At 36.7% G+C, this 25,457-nt stretch overlaps 3 protein-coding genes and 1 pseudogene across 3 annotated transcripts; all 4 read right to left on the bottom strand.

Moving 5' to 3' along the window:
• Nucleotides 1–579: 579 nt before the first annotated feature.
• Nucleotides 580–2,506, bottom strand: LOC138139028 (equilibrative nucleoside transporter 3-like). Its single transcript, XM_069059184.1, has 7 exons — nucleotides 2,277–2,506; nucleotides 1,982–2,228; nucleotides 1,883–1,933; nucleotides 1,410–1,832; nucleotides 1,274–1,359; nucleotides 1,022–1,221; nucleotides 580–970 (listed from the first exon to the last, which is right to left on the bottom strand). Exons 1-7 carry the CDS (start codon nucleotides 2,484–2,486, stop codon nucleotides 859–861), a joined length of 1,329 nt encoding a protein of 442 aa, XP_068915285.1. The 5' UTR covers nucleotides 2,487–2,506; the 3' UTR covers nucleotides 580–858.
• Nucleotides 2,507–7,423: 4,917 nt separating this feature from the next.
• On the bottom strand, nucleotides 7,424–9,413 carry LOC138139105 (equilibrative nucleoside transporter 1-like; annotated as a pseudogene).
• A 521-nt stretch (nucleotides 9,414–9,934) lies between these two features.
• Nucleotides 9,935–12,397, bottom strand: LOC138139027 (equilibrative nucleoside transporter 3-like). The gene is made up of 7 exons (XM_069059183.1): nucleotides 12,162–12,397; nucleotides 11,858–12,104; nucleotides 11,754–11,804; nucleotides 11,279–11,704; nucleotides 11,138–11,223; nucleotides 10,884–11,083; nucleotides 9,935–10,826 (listed from the first exon to the last, which is right to left on the bottom strand). The coding sequence occupies exons 1-7, from the start codon at nucleotides 12,336–12,338 to the stop codon at nucleotides 10,715–10,717; spliced, it is 1,299 nt and encodes a 432-aa protein (XP_068915284.1). The 5' UTR covers nucleotides 12,339–12,397; the 3' UTR covers nucleotides 9,935–10,714.
• A 4,078-nt stretch (nucleotides 12,398–16,475) lies between these two features.
• Nucleotides 16,476–25,414, bottom strand: Myo31DF (Unconventional myosin ID). The gene is made up of 7 exons (XM_069057740.1): nucleotides 25,176–25,414; nucleotides 21,359–21,465; nucleotides 19,992–20,407; nucleotides 19,313–19,934; nucleotides 18,830–19,263; nucleotides 17,215–18,401; nucleotides 16,476–17,157 (listed from the first exon to the last, which is right to left on the bottom strand). The coding sequence occupies exons 1-7, from the start codon at nucleotides 25,262–25,264 to the stop codon at nucleotides 16,959–16,961; spliced, it is 3,054 nt and encodes a 1,017-aa protein (XP_068913841.1). The 5' UTR covers nucleotides 25,265–25,414; the 3' UTR covers nucleotides 16,476–16,958.
• Nucleotides 25,415–25,457: the final 43 nt, after the last annotated feature.

Genomic DNA, 25,457 nt, shown 5'->3' with positions numbered 1-25,457 from the left:
CACGGAAAGACAAATAGAAAAATAGCACAGGTACATTACTTCAGTTTTTTTTTATTTCAACAACTGAAGGGCACCACAAACTGGCGCCGTTTTGTGTTAAATTTAAAAAATTGCGAGTCACGTTAATAATAAATACATTCCTGGGAAGCTGCAACTTCACAAACGACTTAAATCTTCGGCGAGGAGAACGATAAATTATTTATTACTAAAATTGTTGCTTCTTTGCGTTTTCAGTCTTTTTCATATACTTAGTACAGATTAAAATAATAATACATTAAGGGCCAGTTTGTACAAAGAGAATTAAATATTTCATTCGAATTAAATTTTAATGCGCGATTAGTCACTGAAAACAGTAAATATAATGTATTGCAATAGCCGCTACTGTAAGATAATAGCTATTTATGATACTAGCGTATTAGAAGGCATATGAAAACAAATGGTTTCGTTTTTTTCAAGTTTTTCAAGAGAAATAAAAACTGATCTGTTTCAGTGTTTTCGGGAAATGTTATTAGTTTTGAAATTACTGAATTTATCCCATAAGTACTTTCCACACAGCATACTGAGCCACTTACAAAAATGTTCACACCTGAAAAGATTTATTTAGATCTTGTAAAAACAAAACAAAAATATCATAGACGTTGGTAATCATAAATAATAAAATACTATTACAAGTTACAACTTCATAAACGAAGTGAATCTTCTGGAAGAAGAACAATAACTCTACTACTAAAAAATGTTTTAAGATTCAAAATTTTAATTGGGTTGAATTAATTCCGACCCTTTAAATTTGGATTCATTTTCATGTAGTAGAGACAAAAATCGCCACAATAATAAATTACTGAATTTCATGTTTCATCTTTAGAGCAATTCCACAGAAAGTATACTGACAAAAGACAACGCTACCATTTGTACACCTGAGCAGATCATGTTAACGTGGTAGGCTTTCTTTAATTCTTCCTTAGTAACCAAGCTAAAAGAATACTTGTTATAAGAAAGAAAGTTATAAATATGACTGCCTTACTTTGTTATGTTGTAAGAGCATCGACTTAACAAATATCCACCAGTCAAGTTAAACACCGTTATCATTATGATGTACTGATAATCATGGGGAAGCAGTACTGGTAAATGGCTTCGAGGCTGGGCATTACTAAGCATAAAGAGCGGAACAAAAATGATCAACCGCAGTGTAATTACAATAGTCCAACGAATACCGCTCCAGTTCTACAATTTGAAGTTTTATGAATTCTTAAACGGTCAACATATGTTCACTTACCGGCACGAACTTAATTGCCAGCCCTCTTCCGACTAGAGCACACACTGCCGCCAAGAAATACGTAATTGTGGGTATGAAATACTGATCTATAAAGCAGAAACTAAGCTGGGTATTACACGAAGAAGTAAGTGTTTACCGTTCCAAGGACCATTACCCTCTCCTTCTGAAACAACCAAAGCAGTAGGACACGCATCTGTTGTCAGAAGATTTAGACCCATCATAACCACCGACGACCATATTTTCTTTCCTAAACGTATAGTTTCACGAAAGCTTATCTTCTCTTTTGGATCATCTTTAATTTTGCCCATGTAGTACACATAAAATTTATTTCGACCTGTAGAAACTAATAATACTAAAGTGAACGCAATCACAAAGATTCCGATGCCGAAATAGACCAAAGCACTGTCTTGAACCGACATTTGCAGACTTAGAGATAAAATTTGAAGACTCGCGGTGAAGACGCGTGCCAACGCCGATCCCATCAGGTAGGCGGCCAAGTAGTGGTGAGGAAAAGACGCAAGGGCCGTATACAATGTTATGGTGAAAACGGCATTGGTAGCTGGAATTTGAACGTCACAAAATGTACCAGGATTTTGTCAGAGTCAGTACCGTTTATTCCTGCTGTTATTGCCATAACCAAAACGAAGAATCCTGTTTGCCCTGTGAGAATTGAGATCAACTAAGGAATCACTTCCTCAAGTTACTTACATGAGTCGGTGTCAACTTTGACGAACACGGTGATCAAGGCAAACAGGGTCAAAATAATACACAAGACTCCGATCATTCGGGTTCGCACTTTAATATAATGGCCGAAAAACCAAGTCAAGAACAAAAACATGACATCGGAAATCTGGAGAGTCACCCTCAGGGTCGAGTTAAACTGCGCTTGCAATTTGGTCCTCAATTCGGAATTCGTTTCCTCGATAGAAGTATTTCTGAATTTGTACATCCAAAACTAGAAACGGACAGATCATGGAATTTTCTAACAGGGCATTGTACTCACTTCTGTCGCAGTAGTGAAAAAGCTCCAAGGTAATAAATGGAACAGACCAAGCAGAAAAATCAATATAAATATCAAGTGAAACTTATCTTCGGGGGCATCCGAATCTATTTTTTCATTGTCTTCGTTTTCTTTGTTTATATCACAAACCGTTTCAGCTTTCGCACAATCCGTTTGAGAATTGATCTCTTCAGAATTATTTTTGAGGCTCATGTTTTTGAAAACTCGTAGTCAATACTGCGACATATCCACATTGGCGTTGCTTCTTATTGTCGGAATCAAATTCGCAATTATCTACAAGTACTTAATTACAATTCCATAATGATGAGATTGTAATTAAAGATTGTAGATACAGATTCAGCTGTGAATTTCTTTTGTTTTATAATGTTAATCTTAAATTGTATCGTTTACATGTCGATGTGTTTATTTCATTTACACTTTATTCCTTTATGGGCTGCGTATTTTTAACGGAAAGTTTTGGAAATCTGAAAGCTGCCACTTGAATTTCATTTAGATCAAACATCAAAGTTCCAATGTATGTATTTGTTCTTACTGGTTTGTGAGATTGATTAAGATAGTTTAATTATGCAAACTATGAATTAATAAAACTTCACCGCTGATTAATAATTAGGAAAAAACATATTATACTGATACTGAATAATCTATAACCATCGTGACAACTTGCTATGTTTACAATTACGTTGTTGTGAAGTTCATTGTAAGCTTGATTAATTTTTACAAAGACATGTCATATAATCTGATGAGATACAAAAACTTCTTGAAATAAGTACCCACAAGTGAGGAAATATATTATACGAAGAATTTCCACAACAAAGATAAATTTTTATCGGTAATAAAGGACAATCGTTTATAATACCACGAGTAGTCCAAATTATATCGATTATTTTTCAAACTGGTCACGAATTATCAATTGTGCTTGGGAATGAATCCACGAGTGCGCCAGCACGAGTGAGATTCGCAAGCACAATTGAATGAGTGAAACCACTTTGAAAAATAGTCTACATAATTTGGACTACGAGTTGTATTCGGAGGACTATTCCATGAACCAACATTGGCAATTTGGCAGCAAATCGGTAGAAAAAATTAACACAGAAATCGAAGAAAATATTTCCAACAACACAAAAAACACACGTGAGTCTATTTGGAAGCAATTCTCAAGGCTGCATTCATTTGTTAAAAATTATCGCTGGGATCACTAGTGGTATTACCGATACAATTTCCACGAGTGGGAATATTCGGTCTAATTTTTTGAACCATGGTAACAAATGTGTAAAATTGTGTTTTCATTGGTCCATTTTTAACAAATGACAGGTGAATGGAATAGTCAACGGAATTATTTGATGTAAAAAGAAGTTTTGTTGTCTGTGTTAAATGATTCTTCACGGGAAAATTGTAATTTGCTTGACTGACTACGCCATTTTGGAATACGGAGTTGATTGTTTGCCTCTTGGATTTTGAATCATTTTCACATACTAAAGTTCGATTTCTTTTCAAATCGGTTTCAAGGAAACTATACTAATAAATCCAATAATTCCAAAGAGCATGAGAAAGAAGAAAAAATAATGTCAAACGGTTCAGCTGTTATTATACAGCGTTATTCACGAGAGACTTCCGATGAAAGTTTCGTTATGTGCAACCGCAACTACAATTTCCAACAGTTTCTAACTGCCTAAATTTATAAAAATCAACGATTGCTGGCCCTTATTGTCTGTCATGTCAGTATTATCTATCAGTTTTCACATTTATATGTATTAACTTTTGCTCTTAACCTCAATAAAGAGAAAGTGTCATGATTAATTTTATTCGCTAAGCTACTTGGATTGCTAACTTATTTCAAATTAAACAAAATATCAAGTTCTAGGGGTTTCTTGTGAATAACCTGTATTGTATAGTTCATTTTTAATGCTGTAGAAAAAGTCAGGCAACCCAATATACAGTCATCAAGGCTGTCTAGATACCTTAAATTCATTTATAATTGATATGGATCCACGATGCCGCTAAAAATTCTGTTTGTCAAAATCAAAATGTCAAACGTTTTGAATTCGATAAAAACATTTAATTGAAATGAAAAAACATGTTTAATAATGTGTTTAATCTAGAATTCATGAATAAAAAAGCAGTAAGTTAGTAAATACGGGGTCATTATAAATGATTGTCTCATCGCAGTAGGCGTTGGTGACGTAGTTGAATGTGCCCCAAGCTTTATAACATGAGTGAGACTAGCGTCGCCGATAAGTAGCGCTGCTGGCGGTAGTGTAAATTTGTCTACTAGTTTGTCTAACGTTGCGAAGCTAGCGGCACATCCCAAATTTGTGTGGGTTTTCAACGCCAACTGCGATGGGACAATGATTTATAATGACCCTGTAGAAACAATATTTAACGATAACTCAGATATATTATGAATTTAAAAAATCAACTCTCATCTTCGAATTCTTCCGGTTAATCCGAATCGTCATCAGAATCACCAAGGTGTATAATCAGTGATTCCACGGTCACTTCAATACGCACATCCAATTCCCACATCTGCTCTTCTTTAGGAAGAAGGGCGACTTACTATTTCGTTGAACATAATTTGTTCTGTGCAGTCCATCGATAATCAAGTATAAAAACCCTTGACCAAACTAGCTAGACTTTAAAGTAATACCTAATTGACAGTGACACGAATTGACATTAATGCATTTATTGTGGCATATGCGCATATGGCATCATGGATTGAAGTAATTTACAAAATTGAAATAGGAATCTCGTGAACTATTGAAAGTGTATATTTGGCTGCCTGACTTTTACTACAGCATTAAAAAATAAACTATAATTGCAATAACTCAACAAGTATGTACAATTTCTATTTGATATCACGATAATGATAATGTATTGATAATTCGATAGTAACTCGATTGGTCGTTGATTTACATCAGTGGTCTCCGACACTTTGACAAAAAATTATCACAATATGAAACTATTGTGTACGTTTGCTGTAATTGTTTACTGGAACATCTTCGGAGGGGAGAACGATAATTTATTTATTACTAAAATTGTTTCTCGTTTGATTTTTCGTTCCTTTTCATATAGTACAGACAAAAATCGCCACAACAACAAATAATTTTTATGTTTAGAAAGTTCCACAGAAACTATACTGACAAAAGACAACGCTGCTAACGTGGTAGGCTTTCTTTAATTCTTCCTTAGTACATATTAAGACAATGGTATTAGCACCCAGGCTAAAAAAATACTTGTTATAAAAAAAGTTATAAATAGCTGCCTTTCTTTGATATGTTATTATAAGAGCATTGACTTAACAAATAACCACCAATCAAGTGAAACACCATTATCGAAATAATGTACCTACTGATAATCATGGGGACGCAGTAATGGTAAATGGTGTCGAGATTGGGCATTATTGAGCATAAAGGATGGAACAAAAACTATCAATCGCAGTGTGGATATAATAGTCTAACGAATATTGCCCCATTTCTACAATTTGAGGTTTTATAAATTGTTTAACTGTCAAGATATGTTCATTTACCGGCACCAACCTAAATGCCAGTCCTTTTCCAACTAGAGCGGCCAAGAGGTAAGTAATGGACCATTACCCTCCTTTCCTGATACACCAAAGTAGAAGGAGAGACGTCTATCGTCAGAAGATGTAGACCCATCAAAACCACCGACGACCATATTTTCTCTCCCAAATGTACAGTTTCACGAAAGCTTATTAATGTCTCATTTGGTTCATCCTTGATTTTACTCATGTAGTACACATAAAATTTACTTCGACCTGTAGTAGTTAGTTTATGGTTAAAGCCGTTTCAAAGAATAGTATATTAAAGAACGAGTTTTATAAAGGTTGATTTGGCGCACGAGCCCCAATTGTGGAAAACGAGCCGTAGGGGAGTTTTCTATGGGACGAGTGCGCGAATGCCCTTATAAAACGAGTTTTTTATGTTATTTTTTAGAATTTGCACCTTTGTTTTTTTTTTAATTTTTAAATAAAAAAATTAAATTTTTAAATTCTAGGGAATTTTGTATTAATGTGTAATTCAAGGTAACGGATGCAACTACATCTGCAACAGATATTAAAAAGTAGAGTTTGAACATTAATATTGGAGGTTTTTTGGTGTAAATGACAATAATGCACTGAAATATTGATGAAAATTTTCTTAGAGATCTATTAAACCACGAGTGCTTTAATAGACAGAAGAGAGAAAAGGAAATAAGAAAAAAGCTAAGATTAAACGATTCCATTGTTATTTATATTGTAGGTCCAACTAGGTAGGTACTCAACAAATATTTCTTGATACCGAAATAATGATAATATGTTGATAATCGGGTAGTAACAAGACTGATCGGTGACTGATAGCAGCGAACACCACCCACCAGAGGCCCCATATATTTTGACAGAAAATTATCACAATATGAAACTTTTGTCCACATTTGGTGTGGAACATATTTAAATAATCTTTAAATATTTAAAGACTAGTCAATTCACCTGTCGTTTTTCAAATATTAACCGATAAAATAGCAGATATTTACTTTTGTAGTCTAGCAACAGTAAATTCCAGCGAATATTTCACTAGTGAAAATATAACACTAGTGGTTGCAGTGAATATTTTAAATTTTATTCATTGAATAGTCCCTCGAATACCACTCTTACTCAAAGTTAAGTAGACTATTTTTGTAGCTTGAGATTACCACTCGTGCTGCGCACTCGTGGCATTCAAATTCAAGCATGGGTGACATTCGTGATAGCACCACAAAAATAATCGACATAACATTGCCTACTCGTGGTATTATATGTGAATATTCATCTTCTGATCAGAGCCAGCAATCAGAAATTAAAATAAAGATATAATTAAAAAACTAGATGAATAAGAATTAACACGCAGAAGATAAAATAATGTATTCCTAAACGTATAGATCTTACCACTTGGTAACACTAAATTTTCTGTTCACTTTTTGTTTGTTTTCCATCTTTGGATCAATTTTAAATACAACTTATCTTTTACACAAAACTAATCACAATTAAACTTAAATTAGTTTAATTTATTCGAGAGCCACTTAGAGAAGATTTCTCAGCTGAACAATAACTGTTTAGATCTTGGGCAGGGAAAGATTAATAAAAAAAACTTCATAGATAAATCATTTCATTTTTTTATTTTAACAAGTGAAGGATAAACTGGGCCGTTTTTACCTTAAATTTAAGATATTGCGAGATCCGTTGATAATCACGGATAATAAAATCCTGGGAAGTTACAACTTCATAAACGACGTAAATCTTCTGGAAGAAAAACGATAACTCTATTACTAAAGAATGTTTTAAGATTCAAAATTTTAATTGGGTTGAATTCACTCCGGTTAAATTTTATAGAGTGGAGACAAAAATCGCCGCAATAAGTAGGTTTACTGGCATCTTTAGAGCAGTTTCACAGAAACTATACTGACAAAAGACAACGCTGCCATTTGTAAACCTCCGCAGATCATGTTAACATGGTAGGCTTTCTTTAATTCTTCCTTAGTAACCAGGCTAAAAGAATACTTGTTATAAGAAAGAAAGTTATAAAATTGACTGCATTACTTTGTTATGTTGTAAGAGCATCGATTTAACAAATATCCACCACTCAAGTGAAACATTATTATCAATATGATGTATTGATAATCATGGGGCAGCAGTACTGGTAAATGGTGTCGAGGTTGGGCATTACTAAGCATAAAGAGCGGAACAAAAATGATCAATCGAAGTGTAATTACAATAGTCCAATGAATACCGCTCCATTTCTACAATTTGTTAGTTTTATGAATTCTTCGACGGTCAAGATATGTTCACTTACCGGCACAAACTTAAATGACAGTCCTCTTCCAATTAGAGCACACACGGAACCCAAGAAATACGTAATGGTGGGTATGAAATACTCATCTATAAAACAGAAACTAAGCTGGGATTACACGAAGAAGTAAGTGTTTACCGTTCCAAGGGCCATTACCCTCTCCTTCGGACACAACAAAAAGCAGTAGGAGACGCATCTAGTGTCAGTAGAAATAGACCCAGCAAAACCACTGATGACCATATTTTCCTTCCCAGACGTATAGTTTCACGAAGACTGATCATTTTTTCATTTCGATCATCCTTAACCTTGCTCATGTAGTACACATAAAATTTATTTCGACCTGTGGCAAGTAATAACACCAAAGCTGACGCAATCGTACAGAATCCGATGCCGAAATAGACCAAAGCACTGTTCTGAACCGACATTTGCAGACTCAAAGATAAAATTTGAAGACTCGAAGTGAAGATTCCTGCCAACGCTGATCCCATCAAGTAGGCGGCCAAGTAGTGATGGGGAAAGTGCGCCAGAGTCGTGTACATTGTTATGGTAAAAACGGCGTTGGTAGCTGGAATTTGAACGTTACAGAATGAACCAGGAGTTTGTCAGAATCAGTACCGTTTATTCCTGCCGTTATCGCCATAACCAAGACGAAGAATTCTGTTTGCCCTGTGAGAATTGAGATAAATCAAGGAATCACTTCTTCAAGTTACTTACATGAGTCGGTGTCTACTTTGACGAACACGGTGATCAAGGCAAACAGGGACAGAATGATGCACAAGACGCCGATCATTCGGGTTCGCACTTTAACATAACGGCCGAAAAACAAAGTCAAGATCAAAAACGTGACATCGGAAATCTGAAGAGTCACCTTCAGAGTCGCGTTAAACTGCGCTTGCAATTCGGTCCTGAATTCGGAATTCGTTTCCTCGATAGAAGTATTTCTGAATTTGTACATCCAAAACTAGAAACGGACAGATAGTGGAATTTTCTAACAGGACATTGTACTCACTTCTGTCGCAGTAGTGAAAAAGCTCCAAGGTAAAAAATGGAACAGACCAAGCAGGAAAAACAATATAAATATCAATTGAAACTTATCTTCGGGGGCATCCAAATCGATTTTTTCATTATCTTCGTGTTCTTTGTTTATATCACAAACCGTTTCAGCTTTCGGACAATCCGTTTGAGACTTGATCTCTTCAGAATTCTTTTTGAGGCTCATGTTTGAACAGATCTTTTGAAAACTCTTCTTGGAGGTAGTCAATACTGCGACATTTCCACGTTGGCGGTGCTTTTTATTATCGGGATGAAATTCACAATTATCTACAAGTGCTTAGAGACAATTAGATTGTAATTAGAGATTGTAGATACAGATTTGGATAATAAAATTTCTTTTGTTTTATATTGTTGTTTACATATCGCATTATTTATTTGAGTTGTCGACTTTACACTGTACTCCTTTATGCCTTGCGAATGTGAAGTACTTTTACACGGAATGTTTAGGAAAGTCAAAAGCTACCACGTGATATTTCTTAGATTAAACAGTAAAATGCTATTAGGTTTGTTTTGATTGTTGGTCTATGACTCTGATTAAGATCGCATTATGCAAACCATCTCTGCGCATTAATTAATTAAATTGTTTATCAGAAGACTTCACATCTTAATCTTGACTAATTTATTAATAATTGATAATCTTAATGGTCAGATTATAAAGATGGTAAGATGATACTTATTGTTGTTTTTGTTATTTGTTATAGACTAAAACTGAATATACTCTATGATCTTCCTGTTGTAAAGACAACAAAAATCAAAAATCAAAAGTGATTTTTACCTTCGAAAGGTTAATTTAATATACTCTTAAATCTTTCCTAACATTTGTCATGAGCAACCAATCATGCCCAACCTGCATGATCGTGATTACTTGACGTGTTTAAAATGATGTTATAGTGAAGTTTCATCGTGAAGCCTCTGTTATATTATTTTGTTTTATCTTTGAATATCGGCATTTTCAATTCACTTCATATGATCATATCATTTGATGACGTTAAAAAAATTTATGAAACTGGAAGTCATTTATTTAGTAAGTAACAGTTTTATTATCGATATTGTACAGGGTGATTCTGAAATAAGTTTGGAAAAAAGTGTGGAGTATTCTTAACAAAAAATAATTCTGCTTAAATGACTTTTTGAGGTGAAATAAAAAGGATGGAAATTACACTATATCCTTGTATTTTCGACGCCTATGAATACTGAACTCCACAATAAAGTCGTAGTACCTTTGATTATTATTGTTGCTAAACTACCAAGGTAATCAGGTAAACAATAATTTTTTACTCAGCAGCGTACTAGCAATTTTGACCAAATCTTCAATCATTTGTATCTCGAAAACAAAAAACGTACTTATAAGAAAAATGTTTTGTTTATGACTTATCATCACCAATTAGGTACCGGTTTTTTTTTCCAAACTTAATTCAGAATCACCCTGTATTTCTCTTCACAATTTTTTTTTAATTTACTCTATGAACTAACTACGCTATTTTGGAAGTCGTAGTTTTTGCCTCTTGAGTTTTGCTTCATCTTCACATAGGGAAGTGGGGTTTGTCTTTAGAGCAGTTTCACGGAAACTATGCTAATAAATGAGAAAATTCCCATTTGTAATCCTGTAAAGAGCATATTGACATGGTAGGCATGCTTCAGTTCTTCTTTCGACACAAAACTAAAAAACAGAAACGTACTTATGAGAAAAAGATTATGGAAGAATTCTGCTGCATACTTTGCTATATTGTAGCTGCTACGACTCAGCAAGTACCCACCACTAATATTGGCTGCTATTACGATAATAATATATTGATAATCGTGTGGCAGCAGCACTGGTAAGTGATTTCTAGGCTGAGCGTTACAAAGCATGTTGAGTGGAATGAAAGCTGCTAATCTTGCAGCGGCGAATATGACCCACCAGTGTCGCCCTACATTCTGGAAGGAAAGTTATTACTCATGAACATACTTCGAAGGTGTGGAAACACTTACGGGAGCATATCTAAAACCGATTCCTCTACCGATCAGATCACATATGGCAGCTAATAGGAATGTGATTGTAGGAATAAAATAAATATCTAAGTAAAAATTGCATTAAATAAATCGCGAGAAAGAAAGCATCGTGTTATTTACCACTCCAAAGACCACTACCTTCATCTTCTGACACTACCAAAGCAGTAGGAGATGCGTTAGTTGTAAGAACAGATAGACCCATCATAGCCACCGATGGCCATATCTTCGTCAGCAAATGCCGTCCTTCCCTAAAGCTAACACGTTTCTCTATTTGTCCGACTTGATAGTTCCTCATGTGATACAAGTAGAACTGATTTCGACCAGTCGCTACCAGACCGACTAAAGTGATCGCAATGATAAAAAGTCCGAGGCAAAAATATAACAGAGCGCTGTTTTGAACCGATAAACCTGAAGCCAAAGTGAGAATCTGTAACACCGAAGTGAAAGCTTTCGACAGTCCAGTTCCCGTCAAGTAAGGAGCTAAATAATGTTGAGGGAAGCTGGCGAGAGTCGTGTACATCGTTATGGTAAACACAGAGTTCATTGCTAAAACATCGATTTGAAAAAGTTGCTAAAATTTAACAGAAATCAATACAGTTGATGCCTGCCGTGATCGCCATCACCATCCCGAAGAAACCGCTTTGCCCTGCAAGCACAAATTAAGAAATAAACAAGAGAAAAAGCTTCGGGAATAGTTACATGAGTCGGTGTCGACTTTAACGAAGATTGTTAAGATGACGAAGAAGGTGAAGATGATGGTGAAGATTCCAATCATTCTGACTCTCACACTGATAAGCCGGCCCCACAGCACTCCCACGAAAAGGAATGCAACTTCCGACACCTGGAGCGTGATCATGACTGTGGCGTTAAACTGCGCCTGCAGGTCCGTGCGGAATTCGGAGTTTGTCTCGTTAATCGAAGTATTTCTAAATTTGTACATCCAGAACTGGAAATTTGTCGCGGAATTGATGAATTTTGGAGAAATGGTAGTAATGGTACTTACTTCGGTCGCGGTGGTGAAGAAGCTCCAAGGTAACAAGTGGACGAGACCCAAAAAGAAAAACAATATGTAAATTACGTAAAATTTGTCTTGCGGAGCTTCCAGATCGTCCTTTTCATTTTTGCTTGTTATATCGCACGAGATTTCGTTTGATGCTCCACTGCCTTCTTTTTTCTCCATCTTTGAGGTGATTTTTAGGCGATTAACTCCACAGCACTGATCATTAGATCGTGATCAATCTTTATTTTATGTCCAATTGGAAAACATAAAATTTTATTATCTTCAAGTGCGTTAATTCCATTTTAACAAGCACAGCTGAAGATAGTAGATAACTTTCTTATGAAAACTAATTACTTGCAATATACGTCAGGTGATGCTATTGTTTATTTAATTTTTCCCAAATTGCAAACCGTGACGTCTCAAACATTTTAGTGAATAAAACCTCAAATATTTTCTATAAATCGATGTTTTAGCCCGTCACCAATAAATTGATAACTTTAAATTTTGACCGTATTGTATTTTGCGGCGACATTTCCATTTCAAAGAACATTTATGTGGGCCTCTCAAATAAATGAAGAGATCATCAAACTGACAAAGGATAGTGTGTCTCGATAAGATTCTCTTAAAATATTTCAGTTATGTTTATTTATTTCTCATGTAAAATAAAGGTGTATTGTTCTTTATCTATCCCATTGTTTTCTGTACAAATTTATTGAGAAAATTTTAATTTTTAGAGTGTTTTATATTATCCTTGTGAATAATCCGGTGGTTCATGCCCTCCATTATTGCGATACTCAAATTTTACTCTTTTTGTGTCTCTGTTGACAATTGTATCTCCTCTTTGCTTTTTTCCTTATTTAAATAAACTAATCATAAATTCCATCGCCTTGTTCGCGTTTAAACAAATAGGGAAATGTAGATTATATGCATGCGAATTATTATAAACCTTTTCCGACGACCACTATGCAATATGGCATATTTCACACAGTTTTCCCTTAGTGAAAATTTAAAATTGCGAACGATTTCAACACGCACACGAACGAACAGCCTAACCGTGTACAATGAAAAATTTGAGAAATCTGATTGGCCGACAGCTGTGTGTTTTTATATTGTACACGGGCCGATGATTAACGATGTCTATCTCCGCGCAACGGCATAATTATTTTGTCCGCAGCTCTGTCGAATGATATTTGAAGTTTGAAGGGATGCCGAATATTAGCGTTTTTTTTGTGGTCGTCGGAAAAATGTCGTGTATACCACGTGCTGAAAATTCGATTTCACACTCGTTTGCTTAAGCCACGCGCCTACGGCTTGTGGCTCAATTCGGCAAACTCGTGTGAAATCTTTCATTTTCAACTCTTGATATACTATATACTATTTCGGCTTCCCTAACTGTCAAACACATGACACGAATTCAAGTTTAAAAAACGAGTAGCGTAGCCACGAGTTATTTTAAAGAATGAGGCCTTCAAAGTCTTATGAAACGAGTTTTTTATACTATTTCTTGTAATTTGCCCTTTTCAAGCCGTTTTTAAACAAAAATGTTTACTTTCGTCGATTTAGGAATTTTTGTGGCGGTTGGTAATGTCTTAATTTTAAAAGTAAACATTTGATCTAGTCGCCGTTTGTTTTATCCAAATTCTGTCACAAAACACGAATATGGAAGATAATCAAGATAATCTTGCATGTACGCCCCTTGAAATACGTGAAATTGCAAAAATACGGCCAAATTTTTCCACTGGACAGTTCCTGTTCTTGACACATTTTCAAATTTAAACTGACATGCATGACAAAATAATTCCGTATCAAGCTTTGCCAACCTAAAAATTTTCGTAAAATGCTCCATGAATTAATGGCTATAACCTAATGACATCGGAGATGATGACGTCGCGTTCGTTAATATGTCTATTAGAGAATCAAAATGGAGGCAAATTACAAAATAGTATATTATGATACGAGTCTTATAAGAAGCATTTTATGGCACGCACGGTTTTAGAGCATGACGAGCTTGCGAGGAGTGCCCTAAAGGAGTAAGTGCGATAACATGCCTTATAAATGAGATGTCTACATTATTTTTTCTAGTTTGCCACTTTTTCAATGAAAAAAAAATAATTTAGAATTTAAAACCGTTAAAGTTGAAGGATTCCACCCAAGGTCACGTCTGCGGTCTGCCGCGACACCACAGTAACCGTCAAAATTAAAAAATAAAATTTCACTATTTTTAGTATTATTATTATATACGAACGCAAAGTAGAAAAAAACTATTACAGAACTCATTTTAGGTGCTGTGATAGAAATTCGCGTTTTGAAACAAACTAGCAATTTACTTTGTCAAGGCTGGCATTCCTAATCGTGGCATGACGAAAATGAAATGTCAAAATAAGCGCCAAAACAAAACGAATTTTAATTTAAGTTGTTTCCGTGGAATATATAATTGTTGTAAACATTTTAATCGTTACATTAGACGTGTCTTGGACAATTTGACTAATCCTAATCTCGTATTTCTGACGGGGTACAAACAAAATTGCTCATTTTTAATTTGTTATCTGACAAATCCAGAGGAGGCGGCAACTCTACTGCATATACCTACAACTCGACAAAAACAGCTTGCACATAGCTGATGGATGATGTGATGTGTAGTGGACTGAAATCCCTCCCACTAGCGGAACGCCCTTGTTTGTTGTGTGTCGACTGTCGAGGTGTTTAGTTTAGATCGTGTATAAACGGGCGAAAAATTTTAAACAGAATAAAACGCTTTGAGCTTCAAGCGGACAGCATGTCTGGACTGTAGCAGATTTGCTTCATTGAATGTACCGTACCTACAACCCTAGCCATATCGCATATCCTTGTCTTGCAGATCCTCTCTCGTTTCCTCTTCTGCGCATTTCATGTGCCAAGCTGTTTTTGTCCAGCTGTACCTACATTTTATATCAAACGAGATCATTGGTTTTTATATTCCTTATCGGATCGTTGTAAAAATGTTTTCTCTTTATCTCAACAATCTCAAATTAAACATCAATAAATGCCCCCTAATATGTTTAAAAAAAATATAAACTAAATTGAAAACGTATTTCTGAATCCTTTACAGTAAAAATTCAGAACATATTTATTAAACTCATTCTTTGTGTGAAAGATCTAGGAATCCTTTTTGTTGGAGATCTGGGTTATAAAAGCCAAATGTTTGCAATAGTAAAAAAAATCATACTATACTCCTTCCAGTAACTTGGGACGTAAAATCAACCCAGAAATTTTGAGTGTTCGAATAGAACCTAAGGTTTATAAGCTCCGTGGGGTTTGTTGGGTGGTTTTTTGGGGTTTTATTCCAGTGAGGGAACACCTAATGCGTGATCGACAGACTCTGTCGTAAAAGTTTAGTGCATTATGACGTCGTGACGTAACTCGTACCCGTGAGTTAACTTTTGCGGGGGAAAAATTCAAACTTGTTTTAAATGGCAACCAGGCAACCTACTATACAAATTAGTCAGTTCTACCAACCTTGTCCACTACGGCTGGTAGGGCCACCTATCGGCGATACTAGTCTCACTCATGTTATGAGGCTTGCGACACATTCAACTACGTCACCAAGGCTTACTGCGATGGGACAGTCATTTATAATGAGTAATGACCCTGTACTTTCTCTGCGTAGAATTTCGTGATTTTTAAGTCAACCAAACTCTCGCTGACAAACTATACGTAATATTCTCGAAGTTTTATTTAAAAATATTAACATTATCAACAGAAAATTGCGTAAAAAAATGTGTGAAACTTTTTATTATCCGTGCTAGATTACGTTTACAAAGTACTCAAAAAATTCAGAAAACTGCTGTACATTTATTTTTGGTTTTCGATCACATTTCAGCAAATGTTCGCTTTAAATTGGTTAAAGTTAGATACACTATTTCACTTTAACTTCCTGCTATTTGTTAAACGTTTTTTGTTAACTGGCTCGTCTTCTTATCTTTGCAGATGGCAAGGTTTTGCTCAGCAGCTTTGTTTACTAGATCATTGACTTTTACAACTAGCAGCTACAATAACATTATAGAACTTATTCTGAGAAATCTGCCAGCAAATATTTTCAAGAAAAAATGTAGAACCCCTGGTAAAACCCTGTTGTCTTATTAGTTATTATGTAGTTGCGTGAACGACTTTTTTTTTTTCATTATGATTCAGATTCAAACTTTTTATTTTGATCAGTATTTTTTTTTTTTTTTGTTAAGTTAAGTAGTGTTAGCAAAACTGCGTCTGTTTTCATTTGGTTTATTATTATTATTACTAGTTTTTGGGTGAAGTAGAGCGGATTTCACACGAATAAAACACTTATATTGTTTTTTTAAATTTATTTAAGGCACATATTAGCTTGACTATGTATCAAAATCGATACAAAAATATAAACAAAATGGCACTTATATATACAAATAAATACAACGATCACTTTCAATATAATACCATAAAGAAGCCGAAGTACTCCTTACATCAAATAAAATTAATAACAGGACAGAATGCCATTGTGGAATGATCAACAACTAGATAAACACTAAAATTACGTAACACGCCAGCTGATAAAATTTGCAATGAAAATGAAACATATGACACCATTTTAGAAATGATCACGCAAAAACGATCGCGGGGATCTTATTAAGTACATTTCGACCGAATCAGACATAATAAAAGCTCAATAGAACAAACAACATCGACAAAACAGCATTTGCAACAATAAAATTTTCGTTGTATAAGTAAGTAATTTGGTTATTAGTAAAATATAAATCTTGTAAAAAATATACGTTTTAAAAAGGCACTAAGTTACTTCTTGATGTAGTCACGGCCATTTTCGATCACGGCAAAGTTCGTAGGCAACAAATACGATATGTTATTTCCGTCCTTTTTGAACGACGGACTCTGGACCTCCGAAGTGACGTTGATGTTGATCAGCCTCTTCTTACCACCCAACGAACAAGAAATCGTCTTGTTGACCGTCACCGGAAGCTCGCTACCTCTCACCCTGAGAAATCAAACTCGAAAATTACAAAAAAAAAAAAACATCGCACACAAAACTTACTGCAAATAGGCGTTGGTTATGATGCCCACTATCTCGCCGATCTTGTCCTCATTCCTAACCGAATGCAAAGACACGACAAGATCATTTCCGCCGAGACAGTGAAACACGATCAACTGGTCCTGTCCAGGACTGACGCTGATCCCCGTCAGGTCCTTGATGTCGGTTCCTTCTTTCATATTTCTGAACTTCAAACTGTCCAACTTATAGATCGCCCGATCTGTGACCAAGACGACTCTCTCTGCGCACTTGTTAAACTTGTTGAATTTCGTAACGAACGAAGAGAAAAGAACCTTCCCGAATGGATGGCTGTTCTTCAGGTTATTAACGGCGTCGTTGTACGTCGTGTAATTATTATTTTCACCATGAGTGGCCAAGTAATTACCCTCCCATTTCCTATTGATGCCGTAAGACGGCCTCTTATTCAGGAGGACGCTGGCTGCGGCCACTTTCAGTTTCATTTCCGGCCACTCCGCCCTCGGTATCTTGCTCAAAATCATGAAAGCGCGCCACCTATTATAAAAATGCTTGAGAGTCCTCGTCGTCTTCTGCAGCGAAACCGGAGGCGCCGGCCACATGATGCTCTTCCCGAAGTCTCTCGTGTTGCGGGCGTGCACGAACTTGGCCTGAAGGTTGTTGACGTACGTGCGCATCTTCTTCAGACGGTACGCTTGGACCATCGTCATCAGCGCCCTCATCCTCTTGTACTGCTGGCGCGCGCAGTAGCCGCGCCACGTCTTCTGAATGAGCGTCACGATCCCCGGAATCAGCTCGTTTCGTGCCCCCTCCAGGGCAAACAGGGTTTTGGGAGAGCGGATAAAGATTTTTGTCTTTCCGTATTTGACGTCGTCGCTGAATTTACGCTCGTCCATGATCACTTTGACGCCGTCTTTGTCCGAACCGGAATGGAAGTTGGGCCAGGTGAATTGCGAGATCATTTTGTAGCGCTTCAGGAATCGGTCGTAGCGTTGGCGGTAGGCGAAGCCTGCCCTGCGCACGCGCACGTTTTCGACGAGGCCCAAGTAGCTCACCTGGTGCTTGACTCGTTCCTCGTCGAAGGCGGACGGCGACTTCAGCTCGTTGGGCTTGATGCAGCGAACGTAGTGCGGTTCTTTGCTGTAGAGGTTCTGGACTAGGGCTTGCATTGAGTTCTTGAACATAGTGCCGGCGGTGGGAGGACGCTTCGTCGTCTGGAATTGACAAAATAAAAATCACATCGGCAAAACATTTTTCATCAATACAAAAAGCAATGTCCATCGGGTGTGTCTAAATTCTGTTGTTCAACTGTCACCCGTCATTCTCAAATTTTACCTGCAATTTCAGATTACATCTCTTTCTTTGTCACTGCGTGCTCCATTTCTATTAAAACGTTTTTTTTCACGAACTGATTCCCACTATTACAAAATGGTTTATTCGATCGAACGAAAGACATTTTTGACAGACGTTTGGTTTGTCACTTAGCTAAACGACACATTTATGGTGGATCTGTCATCAAATTTTTCAAAGCACTCTTGACCAAACTTATTTTATTTAGACACCCGTCATTTTGATTTAATTTGACAGCTAACGAATCGACTTTCTTTTCGCGGTCAACTGATCGTAAAGTGTTTTTTCGAACCTCAGAAATGTGTTGCGACCCTTCCGGGAACATCTCCTTCAAGTTGGCATCTCTGGAGTTGTACATTAATCTCTTGAAATCTTGGAAGAGCGTGTCCTTGTTCTTGTCGAGGAAGCCGTTGACGCAGTACGTCACATCACCGGCGTAATGAGTGATGCGAAAATCAATCTTGTGCCTCATGTTCTTGTCGGCCGGTTTCAACTGTCTGGAAGTGTAGTGATTGTGCTGTTTCAATTGCCTGTCCATAGTCTCCAAGAGAAGCTCGTCGGTAACCTTCTCGGCTGTCATTTTCGAGGCGTCGTCCATGATCGACAATATCCCTTTGTGGGGAGCCTCGACTAGATCACAGATAATTTGGTTATTGAAGAAGTCGATGTTTTGCCACTCGATGCCTTCGCGATTGTACTCTTCCTGCTCCTGCTTTAGTACCAACTCTGCAACGACAACGTCTCAAACACAACTCGATCATTTATCGTGACTCACCTATGAACAACTGTTGAAGCTTTTCGTTACAGTAGTTAATGCAGAACTGCTCGAAACTGTTGTTGTCGAAGATCTCGAAACCGTAGATGTCCAAAACACCGATCAGCGAACTCTTGTAGTTTTTGGAGTAGTTCTTTTCGTCGACTGCGATCGCCGCGTTGATCTTATCGACGATCCAGCCGAACAACCTCTCGTAGATCGCTTTGGCGAAGGCGTCTCTTCCGTAATTCGCCTCCGCTTCGGTGTGTTCCTTCCGCATGATGTCCCCTCTGGCGGCGATGACGCGTTCGCACAACGCCGCAGTCAACTCGTCTTTCTTTACCTGGAGCAAGTCGGCGATTACGTCGATCGACTTCTTGTTTTTCACTTGGAGTTTCTCGCCGTCGTTGACGAAATTCACGTTGCCCAAGTGGAGAATCGCCCCGACGACCCTCCACAGAGTGTCTTGCGCCTCCTTGGAGAACTGGAGCGTGCTCAGGGAACTGTTGACGTCGCGGAAGTCGTTGCGGTCGTTGATGGTGTCCACTTTGGCAGCTTTGCCCTGCTTCACGAAAAAGTAGTCCTCGGTGTTGCGGGTCAGGTGGAGTTTCCTCAAGAGGTCGTCGCCGGACCCGACCAGAAGCTACAATTTTAACAGTCGATGAAAACGTCTGACGACGATTTCACTTTTTCAGCGCACCTGATAAAAACTGTGAAAATTTCTTTCACCAGATTGTTGATAGATGACCCGAGATTTTTCCAAGAGGTACTTGTTGATGTGACCTCCAATAGGATCACCTTTGAAGTCGAAATGTATGTCCATGTATTTCCCGAATCTCGACGAATTGTCGTTGCGATTGGTCTTGGCGTTGCCGAAGGCTTCTAGAATCGAGTTCGATTGCAACAACACGTTTTTGACCCTCTCTATTTCCTTTTGGCCGTCTTTATTGGTCACCGCTGCGATGTACTTCATGATAATCTTCGAGGCCTCAGTTTTTCCGGCTCCGGATTCTCCGCTAATCACGATACAAGTGTCCTTGCCTTGCTGCTGCATCACTTTGTGCGAAGCGTCAGCGATGGCGAAAATGTGCGGAGGATTTTCGAAGAATTCTCTCCCTAATAAAAAAAAATCAGATCTGGTTTACATTTTGCTCTGATTGTCATAATCATGTTCTAGAAATTTTTCTATTGTTGTTCATTAATTATTAATAGTTATGCACTGATAAGAAATACATTCGGTGGTCATTTCATTATTCATGTGATGATAAGTCCGTTGAAAATGTTCGAACTGGTTCAAGGAATTTCGTGTGGGCATAAAATTATTGTGAAAACACCAAAACATGAACATTAACAATGTAAATGTGAATAAACTACGAACAAAAAGTAATGAAGCGTGTGTGAGTGGTTGAAACGAGAGTGGAATTGAAAAGAGACAATTAATTAGCATTTTCAGATTAGCAGGCGTTGACCTGTCCGGAAAAGGAACAGAAGAATAAATATGGCGGCAAGGAGCAAATCTAACCCACACGATCGTACCAAATAAATGCATTTCGCACGCCACACAAAAGTCGTTCCAAGACTGGACTTGATTATCATATCGTTAAATAAAATTTCCGCCACACTGATGGCAATTAACGGCGTGAGAACTTGCACCAAGGAAAAAATCATTATAGCCGCCGACATTTGAACTTCCGGTTCACCCTGTACATGTTCCAGTTTGTAGTTAAATGCCTTTCGAAAGGTCAGTGCATTATTGAACCTGCAAAAATTCACTTTCAACCTTTCGTTACAAACTGGGTTAATCCAAACAAATTCTAATCAAAACCGAAACGAAAGCAATAGTGACACGTGGCCAATCCCAGGAAACAGTGGAGTCAATATTTGGGAGTACATTACTGGAAGCGTACGATGAGGCATTAAAGAAAACATATTTAAAAAAACTATGACTTATTGACTTATCTCTTGTTGGTTTATGCTTTGCGATAACAGAACGCTTTGGTGATAACGCGACATTTCAAGGATAAACTTTTGTGCGAAAATCGAATTTGATGCCAAACCGGCAAGTACCTTTGTATTGATCGATGTATTTCTGGTCGTAGATGTTCATGGTTTTGTAGGGATTGACCGAGACGCACACCTCGCCGATGTAGGTGTAGATTTTTCCATGTTTAAACCTGGAACAAATAAACATCGGATGAGTGAAATAATAAAATGTGCGGCGCGCCGATCAATTAATACCGGATTGATGGTTTTATGGGTCCAGAGAACCTTTCGATTTATTGTGGCGGGTTTATATTTATACCCAATTAAATTTTATGGTGTACCGGCATTCGCCCCTAAACCTGGCGATTCTTGTAACAAATAGTGAAAACTAAAATTAGCAACTTTATAACTGGAGCTGACTAGGATTTTAACAAGAACACGAAAAATAGCAGTGATGCGGTTTATTTTTATAAATGGAAAGAGGTGACGGTCGTCGGCGGTGAAAATGCATTTGTGAGATAACTTGATAAATCTATTAAGTGTGTCGTGTTTATTGAAACGAGTGACACGTACAGGAAATGTCGAGCTTTTTCTTCACCGACACTTGAAATAAAAAACATTTACAGTGGATTTCCACCGTTCAGATTACGATTTTACGCCATTATGGGATGTGTAAATGCAAATGAGTGTTGTTCGCTGTCTTTTGTGGTTAAAATTCTCATTTCCTTTTCGCCGGAGTTAAATAAAACTGGTTTTCCTTTTGTGGGAAATGCGACCAACAATATTTCACGCGCTTATCCCGACATAAATAAATATTAATAATATTACAAATAGTAACCAACATCCCATATGTCAGCGTGAAAAATTGACTTCGTTACAGATTGTGGTTCATTAGGATCATAATTTAGGTTTCATTTTTTTATAGACCATAATTAGACGAGGGCTCGCCGGGACAAGTGATTGACAACTGAATAAAAAATCAATCGCTTTTTATACAATACAGAGGTTAAAAAGTAAATCAACGTTATGCAAACGATAGCTTTCTCTAGTTAGCCTAATTGCCGTTATTATTTAATGCCGGCAACTCATTTAAAAACAATGTCAAAGAGAATTATCAAAAAAACCAACAAGGTAACACACACAAGTGCACAAACACTTAAATATTTAGAATGTGCAACGGGATATGAAAAAATAACCACAATCAACGGCTAATCTTAAGGTCCAATAAAGTGTTAAGGCAAAGCATTGTTCTTTGTCACAGTTATTTATTGTTTGGTGGAAACGTGACATCACGCTAATTACTTACTCCTGATCCACATGATAAAATGCAAGACGATAATGTGCACCAGAATGCGAATTTACTGATTTATTTACGGACAGATTCAAAAGAGCGGTGAATGTGTATGTCAGACTAGCCATTCATGTGGTGTAAAACGTTGAAAAAAGTAACAGATGTTTGTGCGTTTCCGGTCGTTGTTCAAATTTTTATCAGTTGTAAAAAATCGTCGTACAAGTGGTAAATTTGAAAACAAAATTGCTTTTGGTACAGCTTCACTCAATTCGACAGATCGCTTGTCGATTTCGTCTGTTGAATTTTTGAAAGATTTAGAGAAGCAAATGTAATTAAATTTAATTGCCTTTTAACACCGTCATCGACATAAACAAGGAAGTAGCTAATTAATGCAGTGAAGTATATGTATTAAATAATTAAACATTTTATTATCCACCAATAAACTCTTTCGGGATTTTTTTTATTAATTTCTTGGTGTTACAGTTGGTTGCAAAAAAACAGAAACCGTCAGAATAAAATTGACACGTTTTCACAATTTTTTCACCTTCTTACGAGATATAGGTTACAATTAAGGTCAAAATTCAATGACATTTTTAAAAATTATTTGATAGGTATTGTCAAATGGACAAAACTAAATTTACATTAGGAAAATTTTCACTTTCCGTTTTTTTTTGCAACCAACTGTACTTGTAAGGCGGTATCTTACCAGTACGTTGCAAAACAGCATGAAAAAAAATTGCTCTTTTATTTGGGAAAATAATAAAACAATACTATTCTAATTAACACGGAACAGATCTTTCGTAAGGAAAAAATCTAATTTTTGAAAATTTCTGACATATATGAATAATTTTTGTCTACATTTTTTAATATTAATTCGTGAAAAAACTTGGCCAATTTTATTCTTATCTGTGACAAGTGCCAACACAATCTGTATCTAATTAATAATATTTTTATGCATGACAAGTGACAACATGGTCTGACAGACGACATCGTTCTGTTTTTATCAATTAGAAATTTTTTCATAAATAATTGGGTACAATCTAAATGCGGGTCAGATTTGTCAACAAAATTTTCATTTTTGTAAGTTGAGCAAAACGTCCCTTTCCAACAGAAGGAATGTTAAACTAAACAAAGTTTTCATTTGCGGTGGCAGTGTCAAGTCATACGTTTTTTCGACAGATCCTAATTTAATCTGACGCAATTACGTCAACATCTTTTTTAATCAAAAAAACGTTAAATATTGATCTCCACTAGTCGCCTTCCAATCGATAAAAAGAATTTATGTACCTGCAGTAACAGATAAGATTACAATTTCTCCGATTTTTTTATTATTATTTTTAACCTTGGAATGTTAACAATATTTTTTAAGCATTATATTATTTCGATGAAGTTATAATTCTGTAATCTTATCAATTACGAATTAGAGACAAAATTAATTCCCAACGTAGGACTTAAAACGAAGTTTAATTCTGTTTTGAAAAATCAGTATTAAAAATTGGAACTTTTGCACAATACATTGGAATACTTCATTCAATACGAGGAATATAGAATAATTAATGACATGACATCATTAACGAAAGCGATGATTCAGAAAACAAATCAAGAGAAATATGACTGAAGCATAAGCAATACAGACGAAAGCACGAAAGTCTCTTTTCAACATCGTCAATACTAGATATTTAAAATAATTAGCCTGTTAACAAGGCGAATAAATATTATTTTTAATGTTATTTGCATAATAAATTTCAATGAGCACGTTGATTAATACTACTTCTGTGTAAGTGAGTCGTTTATTGAAGAGATGTCTATAGAAATATGAAGATAATGTGTTACTGTCTTGTGTAAACAGACGACGGCATCAGTACACATGTGGCTTTATGGGATACTGGCGCCAGTGGTTTTTTAAAAAACCGAGTTTTTTTCTGATCAGTTTACTCCATATTTGGAAAAATATTCAATAACTTCAGGTTAATAAGATAAGATAACAACCGACACTGTTAAATGCCGTCGATGTGGAAATAATTATGACAGACGTTGATTCTGCAGATGGTGTTCACCGACAGTGTCAGTCACACAATTTGCACATAAAATAAATGACAATTAATGAAATAATTAAAAGAACCACCGTGTATAGTGCGGTTAGTTCTGGAGTTATTACTAATAGCCCCACCCACTTAGCCGCCCATGACCCGTTAAACAAAAATGAAAAACAACCCATTTTGACAGAATGGGAATGCGAAAATGAAACTCGCGTCGATTTTATCGTTCGACTGGAAAGTTGATACGGTTACGTATTCCGATTTTTTCCTTTTAAATGAAGGAAGAGGAAGTCGGCTCGCGAACGAATCCACTCATTGTCGAAACGTGAATGTTTTCTTATTCGACTGCGGAAATTTAATTGGCTGAACCGCAAATATTAGCGAATTACGGCACCAAAGCCGGACTGGCCGTAAAAAATTCAAACGCTAACCGCAGAACCAATCCGATTATTCCGGCGAAGTGTGCCTTGTTCTTTTGTTATTATACGAGACCTGTCACCTGTCATTCTATTGACAGTCCAGCCCATCGACGGTTGCTCGATCAGGTGAAAAAAAAACCATCGGGACTCACCTGAGCTCCAAGTTTTTCATGAAACTGTCCACATCGATTTTCTCCAAAAGGACGAAATCCCCGACTCCGACTTCTCTTTGCGTTGCCATCGTTTTCGATTATTTTTTCGACTCGGATTGCCTCAACAATTAAACCGCATTCTCGGCACGAAAGCACCGGTTCTATGACTGATGAGTCAACGCGCGATGTTCTTATGTTGGCGCACGCACACTTCGCGGTTACCACACGTAGAGAATCGTCCGGTTTAAACCAAGACAAATAAGTACTTTAAGGAATTTTCGC

The sequence above is a fragment of the Tenebrio molitor genome, chromosome 9, assembly GCF_963966145.1.
Source record: "Tenebrio molitor chromosome 9, icTenMoli1.1, whole genome shotgun sequence".
NCBI classification, from domain to species: domain Eukaryota; kingdom Metazoa; phylum Arthropoda; class Insecta; order Coleoptera; family Tenebrionidae; genus Tenebrio; species Tenebrio molitor.
Note: the sequence above shows the minus strand (reverse complement) of the source record. Positions and strands in the feature narration are given on the sequence as shown.

Coding starts and splice junctions, on each gene's coding strand:
- LOC138139028 (XM_069059184.1), bottom strand. CDS start 2,486: ATGAGCCTCAAAAATAATTCTGAAGAGATCAATTCTCAAACGGATTGT. Junction 1,360..1,409: donor GGGTAATGGTCCTTGGAACG/GTAAACACTTAC, acceptor TCTGCTTTATAG/ATCAGTATTTCATACCCACA. Junction 971..1,021: donor TGCTCTTACAACATAACAAA/GTAAGGCAGTCA, acceptor GTATTCTTTTAG/CTTGGTTACTAAGGAAGAAT.
- LOC138139027 (XM_069059183.1), bottom strand. CDS start 12,338: ATGGAGAAAAAAGAAGGCAGTGGAGCATCAAACGAAATCTCGTGCGAT. Junction 11,224..11,278: donor AGGTAGTGGTCTTTGGAGTG/GTAAATAACACG, acceptor ATTTTTACTTAG/ATATTTATTTTATTCCTACA. Junction 10,827..10,883: donor AGCAGCTACAATATAGCAAA/GTATGCAGCAGA, acceptor TCTGTTTTTTAG/TTTTGTGTCGAAAGAAGAAC.
- Myo31DF (XM_069057740.1), bottom strand. CDS start 25,264: ATGGCAACGCAAAGAGAAGTCGGAGTCGGGGATTTCGTCCTTTTGGAG. Junction 19,935..19,991: donor ATTTTCACAGTTTTTATCAG/GTGCGCTGAAAA, acceptor TTAAAATTGTAG/CTTCTGGTCGGGTCCGGCGA. Junction 17,158..17,214: donor ATAACCAACGCCTATTTGCA/GTAAGTTTTGTG, acceptor TTGATTTCTCAG/GGTGAGAGGTAGCGAGCTTC.